The sequence below is a fragment of the Chenopodium quinoa genome, unplaced genomic scaffold (assembly GCF_001683475.1).
Source record: "Chenopodium quinoa cultivar QQ74 unplaced genomic scaffold, ASM168347v1, whole genome shotgun sequence".
Lineage (NCBI taxonomy): Eukaryota > Viridiplantae > Streptophyta > Magnoliopsida > Caryophyllales > Amaranthaceae > Chenopodium > Chenopodium quinoa.
In genome coordinates this window covers 1,357,659-1,368,595 of record NW_018744988.1, presented here as the reverse complement: position 1 = coordinate 1,368,595, position 10,937 = coordinate 1,357,659, and the positions used below count along the sequence as shown (strand labels likewise).

Genomic DNA, 10,937 nt, shown 5'->3' with positions numbered 1-10,937 from the left:
TTGTTTCAAATTTTCAATTGCTTTTAATGATTGTTTATTTGTTTGATGTTTGCATGTTGAATTTCTTATTTTTAGTTCATCTCTTTCGAATTTCTGTTTTTTTTTTTGGTTTTTTTGAGTTTAGGGTTCATAAGAATTAAGAAGTTTAGGGTTTAGGGTTCAAGTGCGAAATTTAGTTCGAAATTTTGTGTTTATTATGATTATTAAGATTAATTTAGTGCGAAAATTTGTGTTTATTCCTAAAGTATAAGTTATTCAAGGTAATATATGTCTCCACTTGAATTTGTCTTGATGATGAGAAATACAAAAAAAAAATCCATCATTATCTCAATCAATATTTCTGTATAATACAGAAAACTGCTAAGTATGTACTCTATTGTATATTTGTATGCATTATTAGTCTCTGTGTTTGAATGTTATAAGTGGCAATTCAATTTCACATTGTATTATGAATAGTTGAATATATACCAATACATAATACCAACCTGCAAATTGATCCAACATAATGCGGCACAACTTAGTAACTTACTACTTCGTAATAAATTTTGATCGTTGAGAAATTTTTTGGATGAGTAGTGAACTAGTGATTTATTATATTAATCATTGTTTGGTTTTCTAATGAATAATGAATGGACTTGCACTTATTAAACTAACTCATACTCCGTATCATATTCTTGCAGGGAGTGAAGGAAGTCAAGGAACCACGGATTCTTATTCTTGCAATGTAAGTTGCTCTTAAATTTTTTTATAAAATGGTATGTGTATATAATTGTTACTTTAAAATTACTTATATTGTATATAATTATATTGTAGATGGAGAGCTCTCAACCCAAACGGTCTGCTTATTTTTCTGAACAAACGTCACAGCCACTTTCTGAAAAGGACATGGAAGAATTGCAATCTACTTTGCCTCCTGATAAGAAGCTAAAAGCGGGGCGGGAATATATATGGAACATAAAAAGTAAGAGGAAAGCTGAGTATTGGAAATATTACTTAGAGTACGTCGAGAATGGAAAACTACGAGCTGAATGTAAGTTCTGTCCTAAAACTTTTGCTGCTGATGTTAATCTTAATGGTTCAAAAAATGTTAAAAACCATGCAGAATCATGTCTCGGTAATCCTATTAATATAGAAAAAGAAAAGGGCAAAGAAAAGCAAACTAAATTGTATTTTGATCAAGAACATGAGAGTAGTGAATTAAAGTGTGGGAGTAGGATTATTAACTTGAATGATGTTAGAGAGGCATTGATTCACATGATTATTGTTGATGAGTTACCATTTAAGCATGTGGAAAAACCCGGTTTTAGGCACTTTGTGCAAGTTGCATGTCCACAATTTCACATTCCATCTCGTGTTACCATTGCTCGTGATTGTTTAAAGTTGTATTATAGTGAAAAAGAGAAATTGAGAGAAATGTTTAAGACATGTCAAAGAATTTCTGTGACCACTGATACTTGGACTTCAATACAAAGAATTAATTATATGTGTCTTACAGCTCATTTCATTGATAATGACTGGAAATTGAATAAAAAGATCATAATTTTTTGTCCAATTTCTAGTCATAAAGGAGAGGCTATTGGAAAAGCAGTTGAGGCATGTTTAGAGTATTGGGGTATTGATGATAAACTTTTTACTGTCACTGTTGATAATGCTTCTTCAAATGATGTTGCTTGTGCACACTTGAGTAGAATGGTTAGAAGAACAAGATGTATAAATGATGGAAAAAATCTTCATGTTAGATGCATTGCTCATATCATTAATTTAATTGTGTGGGATGGTATTAGAGAACATGGTGTGTGCATTGATAGAGTTAGAAATGCTGTGAAATATGTTAAGAATTCCCCTGCAAGAATACTTAGATTCAAAGATCTTGTGCAAAAAGCAAACATAGATTCAAAATCTTCTTTATCCTTTGATGTCCCAACTCGTTGGAACTCCACATACATAATGTTGGAAACGGCTTTGAAGTTTCGACGTGTTTTTAGTGGGTTATCTCTTCCTGATGGAGAGGATTTGAATGACAATGAAAGGCCTCCCGAACCCGAAGATTGGGAAAAAGTGGAGAGGTTGGTTTTGTTTCTAGAGGGGTTTTATCTGTTAAATAAACAAATTTCTGGTTCCCATTATGTGACAGCTAATAAAGGTTTAGGAGAAATTGCTTCTATGTATGATATGTTGAATAATTGGGAACAAAGTGAGGACTTGAATTTTCAAGCTATGGCCATTGCAATGAAAAAAAAGTTTGATAAGTATTGGGGGGATGTGGATAAGATGAATAAGTTCATTTATGTTGCTCTTCTTCTCGACCCTCACTCTAAGATGGTCATTGTTGAATTGACACTAACGGATATGCATGGACCGGAAAAGGGTACAAAACTTGCTAATGATGTGAAGGAGTTCGCTTACTCTTTATTTGAGGAATATAGAAAAATGTATGCTACTTCTAATATTCCAGATTGTGGAGATAATATGTCAATGGATATTGATAATAGTAAAGGAGTGGGTTCCGATTATGTAAGGAAACTAAAAGAAAGAGCAAAACGATTGAAGGCGACAAGTGGGTATGCGATAAGTGAGTTGGATAGGTACTTAAATGATCAATTAGGGCCGGAGGAGGAAGAACAAGATGCATTGACATGGTGGGGTAAGAATAGTCAGCGTTATGTGATTCTTAATCGCATGGAACGTGACATACTAGCCATCCCATTGTCGACCGTTGCATCGGAATCTGCTTTTAGTACGGGAGGTCGTACTCTAGATCCATTTCGGAGTTCTTTAACTCCTAAGGTAATGCATCGTTATCTTTTTATTTTATAAAATCAAGTTTGTTTATATCTTAATATGACTTTGTTTATACATATTTGTGTAATATTTTTGTATTGAAGATGGTTCAAGCGTTACTTTGCACACAAGATTGGCTTAGAGCTAAGGAAGTGCCAATTATTGATGTGGAAGAAAATTTGAAAGAGTTGGAGGAAATAGAGAAAGGTAGTAATAATTTTATGTATTTGAAATTTTGTTACACCAAATTTATTATTTCATTGTTATCAATCATTAATATATTCTATATTGTATTTTATTTAGAGGTGCAACGTGGTGAATCTAACGATGTAGACGATGAAGTTGTTTTCGTGGACTCATTAGTGTGAATCACGCGATCAAAGGGAAAACAACTCGTTGGAGAATTTATGTATTTCTAGTACTTGAGAGTTGAGACTTAAGAGAATTTATGTAATTTTATGAGTTTTCGTGGACTTATTTGTATTTTCGGTGGACTCATTTGTATTTTTGGTGTTTGAGAATCGGGACTTTATAGACTTTATGTAGTTTTGTAATTGATAATTTTGGTTTGTATGTAATTATTAAATTATGCAACAGGTCTAAAAATCACAAAACAGGTCCATATGCAGGTCCAACAGGTTTTGTATTAAAAAAAAAAAAAACGAAAAAGACACAAAACAGGTCCATTCAGGTCCAAACCCGGACTGGACCTGATTTTTCAGGTCTGGCCCAGAACCGGACCTGTTAATTCAGGTCCGGTCCCCGGTCCTCATAATTACCCAATTCAGGTCCCCGGTCCAAACAGGTCCGGTCCGGTTTTGGACCGGTGTACACCCCTATTTATCACACAATTAACAAAGTTATTAAAATAATACATATTAAAGGAGACAATCTCAAGGTTGTCAACTCAATCAAAGGTTTATATTCAACCACATGTTAGATCTATTATAATGTTGCGGACAAGCGTCTTCTTGTTAGCAATTTTGACAACTGCATCATTCGACACATATACGTATGCCTTACTTCTGTGTATTACTCCGTAATATTTGTCAAATAACTAGGTATCCTCCAATTGGTTTCCAATTCAAGATTAAATATTAGTCAAATTTATTATGGAAAATAAGAGTTGTATATAAGAAGCTAAAATTGAAAATAATTGACAACAAAAAAAAAAATTATTACACTGTTTTACTCGTGAATTCCCAATTTAATACTAAAAAAAAAGGTATTTTAATTGCTTATATGCAGCATTTCTGCATAGACCTAGCAATCCTAACCCAAACCCAATGACCCAACCCGAAAATAGTGACCTAAATCGACCTGAAAATAGTGATCCAAAATTGCCTTGAAACCAAAAATCAACTCGACACGACCTATACCCGACCCGAAGTGAAATTGACTCGGCTTTGACCTAAAATTGACCCGTTACTTGAAGTGACCCGACCTGAATTTAACTTGAATTAATTGACCCAAACAGACCCGAAACCCGAATTGACTCGATCTAAAATTATCTTATACTTGAAATGACGTGAAACATTTCAAGCCAAATACTTAACCAGAACAGACCCAAATAGAAAATAACTACAATCAGGAATGATAACATATCGGATTTGGATTGGATATGGCGATTGACCCGATTATTATTTTGTATAAAAATAATTTACTAGTAAAACTTGACTCAAATTATTGACCCGAATTGACCTAACCTGATCTTGACTCGACCCGAAGTTGACCTGATATATGGACTCGAAAATCGACTCTACCCGGAGTGACCCAACTTGAATTGATCCGACCCAAAATGACCCAACCCGAACCTGACCCGACCTAAAATGTTGATCTTAAACCCAAATGACCCGACTCGACCTAAACCCGACCTAAATATCTATTGACCCGATCCAAAATTACCCTACCCTAATGACCCTTTTAGCGGAACTACTTCTGCATATATCATTATCCATTTATTAAATCATAATAATTTTGAAAACTAATTGTAGAAAAGTGGAAACTCCATAGTTCCGATCAGGGTTATGACCTTTTGTGTATTCGGAATTTTTGCTCACCCGTGTCACGTCCTCACGTAGCCACGTAGGATAACTTGAACCATTTTTTTTTTTCTTTTTACTCAAGGAGTTCTTTTCGGCGTCGTTCACCACACTATTCATTTTCCCTCCTATCTCATTTCGCACCGGCACCACCAAAACTCCCATCCCCTCGCACACAGCACCGCCGCTGCAACCGCCACACATTCACCGCAAACTTCTGTTAAAGCTACGACTTCCGTGGTAAGCCCTAATTTGTAAATCAGCACATTTGGCCGAAGAATATCTTCATTATATTACTCATAAAACTAGGGTTCTTCCTCTTTCTTAAATTTAATTCTGCAATTTGCTCGAATTGCTAAATTTATACCTTAAATTCACTCTTTGTTTTACAAGTAAATGTTTATTCGTGTTATCTTCCTTGATTTTTTTTCCCTTTTGAAATTTCAATTGTTCAAGCGAATTTTTAGCTTACATGAATTACTTAATTGTATTTATTTGATTGCAAATCATTAAGAATGGGGTTTATTTTTCGAATGTTGATTGGAAAATGAATTATTGTTGCTGACCAGCTCATATCTTGTTATATTTCTTGTATGATTCAGAAATTGCAATTTAGCATATCAGGATTATCAGAAGGGTTTATACAGAGTTTTGGGATCATGGCGAGGTCATTATCTAGTATGTTGTTGAGGAACATGACTAATTTCTCGGCTGCTCGTATGAGCGCCCAAGTAAGGATCTTAATGCCCCTTTCTTTTTGTTTGATTGGTTTGCGATGTTCCGATCGTGGTTGTTGCACCGATTCCTCGGTAAAAGGATGGAATTTGGGATGATGAATTGAATTATAACAAAGTATTATTGAACTTTTGATATGTTGTTTGTTAACTGATTGGATTCGTAAACAACCTCACAAATGCTAGCTAATTAGAGTTTTGGTCATGGATCGAGGTTGCCATTTTGCTTGCATTTTGCTTTTCCAATAGCACACTATTAATGTGCCTTATTGCTTCAATGAAGTTTCACGAAATAAAAGATGAAGGATTTTAAAGTACAATCATTCCGTTATCCTAAGTTAGGATTTCTTGGTAAAGGGGTGGTTCTTCAACACCAACCACAGAGTGTTTGATTTCTCAAGTATTGGATTGTGTCATTAAATAATTGTCTAACATTAACTTGGTTTCGTTGTGAGGACTTTGTCATTTGGTGATTCTAATGAATTTGGAACCAGAGGTAGGAATTATTGCTCTGTCTAGGGGGTGTACTAAAATGTTCCTATTGCTAATGGTAATTGCACAGTTCACTTGTCTGTTTAGTTATAGAATTTTGAGTTTTGACTCTTTTGTCATACCCAAGGTGATCATACCCAAGGTGAACAAATTGACCTTTATAATACGTTTAGAAATGCCTTCCCCTCATCAAGGCAAGCTTAAGCTGGCGAATGTCATAGTCTGATTAGATGCATTATAAAAAATGAGAAACATGTCTATTCTTCTACTTTTACTTTGGGGGGGGGGTACTTTATTCAGCTCAAGTTCGGATGTGTGGAGTCTGAGGATTATTCCTGACTGTTCATTTATATTAGGTATCTGGGCTGTCATATCAAAATGCAATGAAGTACTCAACTACTTCGCCCAACGATCCTGACTCACATGAAGATTTCAGGCCAACTAGTAAGGTTGAGAGTTCTCTTTCTGTCAAAGATATTGTTGATCAGGTGATTTTTTTTCTCTTCCTGTGACTATTTATACAAATACTTTGTTAAATACGAAGTATGTACTTATCTTTAGCCAGGGGTTGTATCTTTTAGGTTATAATCCTAGGTTGAATTCATCTTTTTTCTTGTTATCTTCAGGATGTGAAGGAGAATCCAGTTATGATTTATATGAAGGGAAATCCTGAAATGCCTAGATGTGGTTTCAGCTCTCTCGCAGTGAGGGTATTGAAGGAATATCGTAAGTTTTCTACTCTTGGTTGATTATTTGACATTTCTTCACATCTGTTCTTTCATTGCTTTCATGCACCCCCAGATTACCAGTTATGTATTATTTTACATATTGAGGCCCTTTAAAGTGTTGATATAACTTATGAACATGATCGCTGGAGCTAACTTTATACATGGGATGGACCTTGATAAAAACTCCCCATTTGATGGACTAGGGAGGACAGACTGGTTATAAAGCTACCCTGACTAAGCTCAGTATTGGCTGAGTTTCAGTATCTCATGAAATTCTTGGCTTGCATGAACCCCTTGTCATCAAGTCAAGGAATATGTTGTTCTTGAATATGTTCCGATTGGTCTATGAACCCCTTATTGTAATGTTCTTTATATGTAGATTTCTGTTGTTATCTCTCTTGATACATTTCAGTCTTGTATCACATGTACGGTCATATAAAGCTTTTTATGTAGGCCCCTTTTCTGTCAATACATTTGGGAAATTGAATGATGGCTCTAGATTCTCTTTCTTATCTAAACTATAGTTTTCCTATTTTTTTTTGTCGTTTGTTTTTCTTCATACCTAAATTCTTCTTAAGCTTTTGTTGCTGACATGCCATTGATTTGACACTTCCCTAGCTGTGGTAGCATTGTGCGTAATGTAGTGAGGGCATACCAGCCAAGTGCAAAAGCTCCTCATCTTATAAATTTAATTGTTAAACCTTCATTGGTATGTATTTATGCTGTTGATCTGTCCTTGTCAGAAAATTAGTCTAATATTCATCCATGTAAATAAAGAGATTTCATAAAGTTGCATTCTGAAGGTGAAAACATATTTCCATCTTCCTCTGATCCATTGAATGCTATTAAGAGATGGCTAGCGAGGTTGTATGGTTTACATATATCCTGATATTTTTGTCAGTGTAGTTATTCCTTTGTAGTGTTCTTCGTGGATATAGCTGTTATTTTCTGTAACTTTTCGTATTACCTTTAAATCTGTCTGGCGAGCTGGTTACCTCATCTTGCTCATTAATGTGTGCTGTGTAGGTGTTCCTTTTGGTTCAAGAAATATCTTGGAAGACATGGAGCTGAAGGATGCTGTTAAATCTTACAGGTGCGTTGCCTATTAATTTTGTAGTTGGAGTTGTTACTTCTCAAAAATTCATCAGGATTCATGATATAGCTTGATTTACTTTTGAAATGTTCAACTATTTCACTGACATGCTAGCAATTTGATGATTCACGCTGTATTGGTTATCCTTGTGGTGGCTTGGCTTGCTATGGGTTTACTTTGACACTTGCCTCCTTTCTGAATTGTAAATTGAGTTTTCCCAAAACAGTTTTATCACTATTTTCTTAAGATGCAGCTATCCTGGCTTCTTGCTCCTTCAATTCTCTTGGATCAGCTTTTTGTCTGGTGTCGCTATCATTAATCTTTTATTTGCTGCATAATTGTCTCACCTGTTATTGCTGACAAATTGATTGCTTATACGAAGTATATGTAATCATTATAGCTTTAATAGATTGGCTTTAGGAACACTTTTATAGTTGGAACTTGGATAGGGATAGTATATGTAATCTCAACAATTATCCAGCGAACATTGACAGGTGCCCCTAATAGGCTAATAATGCCCCTAGGTTTCTCTAAATCTGTTCTGCTGTACTTCATGAGCTACAAGTATGACAAGACAATACCACTGTCACTAAGACCTCTAATATCATTTATCCTACAATTAGAATACTGTTTTCTTCCTAGCTTCCACATCCATGGCATGTCCTCACATCACTGTCACTGATAAGCTTCCTGCTGGTCCCCATCACCCAACCCTCAAAACACTATCTGCTGAATCTGTTCACATGTTTCCTGAATTACTTATAACAAGGAACACCTTGGGTGAACAAGTCATATACCATTGCTTAAGCACTGGCTCCAAGCCCATCCTTTAAGCGTGCACCTCCACAGTCCACACCGTCAATGCATGCAAATTGTCCTTCCCGGGAAATCTTGCTAGCAGGCAACTTTTGCCATAACATCACTTTCATGGTCGCTATATAACTCCACATTGGACCCTCAACAAACCAGGTCTCACCCTTTGCATGTGCTCAGTGTCACATTCACCTCTGGGCATGTTGGAATTCTGATATTGCCTCATGTTGGTCAGCTATTTTCTCATGTTATAGTTTCTCACCCCCCTTCCTCCCCCCCACCCCCCCTCTGCCAGCCTGCCCCAGAGACAACCCTTCTTGCTCTGATGCAATCAGCCAACTCAAATTTCTTTTTGGTAGCAATCTGTAACACACTGCGATGGTGCATTTTAGCAACTTGATTGAGAGAATTAGAGTGTGAGTAGATGAAAAGTACCTCTGGCAAATTTGGTAGGGTAATATGCTAAGATCTCTTGCGAAGTTGGTGCATATTTCATTTGCGAAAATGCTTTGAGAAATGTCGAAATGGAGGGTACTAAATGTTTCTGTACTTCATAGGTAAGAACCAGCTCCCCTCCCCCCCATGTGGGCATAAGTTGGAACGTGAGTGTTTGAGTTACACACCTACCTGGGCTACCTCCTTGTATGAGTGTAGCAATAAACATTGGGGTTTGACATGTGGTGAACTTTTGTGCCATTAATGTTGGACGCCTTGTATAATGGTTCTCATGGATACTTGCATATAGGCAATGATGCAAACTAAGAGCATCAGTGGGTGTATCAAGGCTTTGGGTTTAAGATCATCTTCTGAAACAATATATTTTTATTAGGTTTCTTCTTTTGGTGTTGTTGCTTTGTTTTTGAGCTCGTTGTCTTATTATCCCTCTTTTACTAACTTGTCATTGCTTCATCTATTGTTAATCTGCATTTGGGGCCATTAATTCTTAATCTTAATCAGGAGGTAGTCAACCATCATACTATCACCGAGACTTTTCACATTAGAAAATCCGCATTGTATATTATTCACATTAAATAGTTGTTTCAAATATTAATTTATCTGTATGATGAACCTTTGCTCTTCTCTGCAGCCACTGGCCTACTTTTCCGCAGATATTTATCAAGGGAGAATTCATTGGAGGGTCAGATATCATTCTCAACATGCACCAGGTAAATTCTCGTCGCATCATCAAGCCTACTATTGCTAATAAGTTGATTTGTGATTTGACACCCTCTTCCTCTGCAGACTGGTGAATTGGAGCAAAAGCTGAAAGAAATAGTTCCTAACGAGAAGAAAGCGGAATGATTGTGTTGCTGCTTGATTCAATCTCAGTTATGAGAAGAGATTATTTCTCTCTTTAGGTGACGTTGAGTGTGTAATTTTTGCATTTTGCACCAAAAGATGAGTGGATGTATCATTCAGTGTGACCTAGATAGAAATATTTTGCAAATAATAATCAATAATTTTCCATAATAATGGGAAGCAAGTGAATTTTTGGTATCTCAATTTTTTTTAAAACAAAGGATCTCAACTTTCTTGATTCATCTGGAGGATGAGCACTCTTATTTTTCACATTGAACCGTTTCTCATTTGCAGAGAAACTTTGGAAAAAAAAATGGGGGGGGGGGGTAAGATGGTAAAAAAATGTTTACCAAAATCGGAATAAATTAGAATTGTGGTTAAATTAATGGGAAAGGGGGCAGGTAAAAATAGAGCCATCAATGATACTGTATCTATAAACTTCACACAATTCTCTAGCCTTTTGTTTTCTTACTCCATATTTAAGGTTTAAATAGACATAAATGGATTTAGATTTACTCCCATGGCACTTGAAGATGTATCACTAGTCACTACCCTTTATTTTCATGTGCTAGGGCAGTGAAGAGAATAAAACTTCTTCATTGCATTACCTTTAGTGTAGAGGTAAGCTCTTTTTTCCCACCTTGTCAGCATATTAAAAAAAAAAATGCGGTAGAGATATAAAAACTACTTTGTATTATTGAAAGAAACGTGTTTTTGATATGAAAGGAGTTGATATAGAGATTTTAGTAAAAACTTTCAAGTTAGTGACAATTAATGATAACATAGGGCCTATTTACTCGTTGTATTTAGTCAGTAGTTCGTGCGGATCATTCTAAAATCTTATGGAGTATATATATGATCCAAAGCCTATAAGACTCAACAAATATTATGGTGCTTCCAAATCTCAAACCCAAAACTTTAGTTAAACTATAACAATTCCCTCACCATATGTTCT

General features: G+C 35.6%; 1 protein-coding gene across 1 annotated transcript; it reads left to right on the top strand.

Moving 5' to 3' along the window:
- Positions 1 to 4,903: 4,903 nt before the first annotated feature.
- Positions 4,904 to 10,202, top strand: LOC110706580 (monothiol glutaredoxin-S15, mitochondrial-like). Its single transcript, XM_021884508.1, has 7 exons — positions 4,904 to 5,063; positions 5,426 to 5,554; positions 6,406 to 6,537; positions 6,676 to 6,775; positions 7,804 to 7,870; positions 9,771 to 9,849; positions 9,926 to 10,202. Exons 2-7 carry the CDS (start codon positions 5,483 to 5,485, stop codon positions 9,983 to 9,985), a joined length of 510 nt encoding a protein of 169 aa, XP_021740200.1. The 5' UTR covers positions 4,904 to 5,063; positions 5,426 to 5,482; the 3' UTR covers positions 9,986 to 10,202.
- Positions 10,203 to 10,937: the final 735 nt, after the last annotated feature.

Coding starts and splice junctions, on each gene's coding strand:
- LOC110706580 (XM_021884508.1), top strand. CDS start 5,483: ATGGCGAGGTCATTATCTAGTATGTTGTTGAGGAACATGACTAATTTC. Junction 5,555..6,405: donor CTGCTCGTATGAGCGCCCAA/GTAAGGATCTTA, acceptor CATTTATATTAG/GTATCTGGGCTGTCATATCA. Junction 6,776..7,803: donor GAGGGTATTGAAGGAATATC/GTAAGTTTTCTA, acceptor TGTGCTGTGTAG/GTGTTCCTTTTGGTTCAAGA.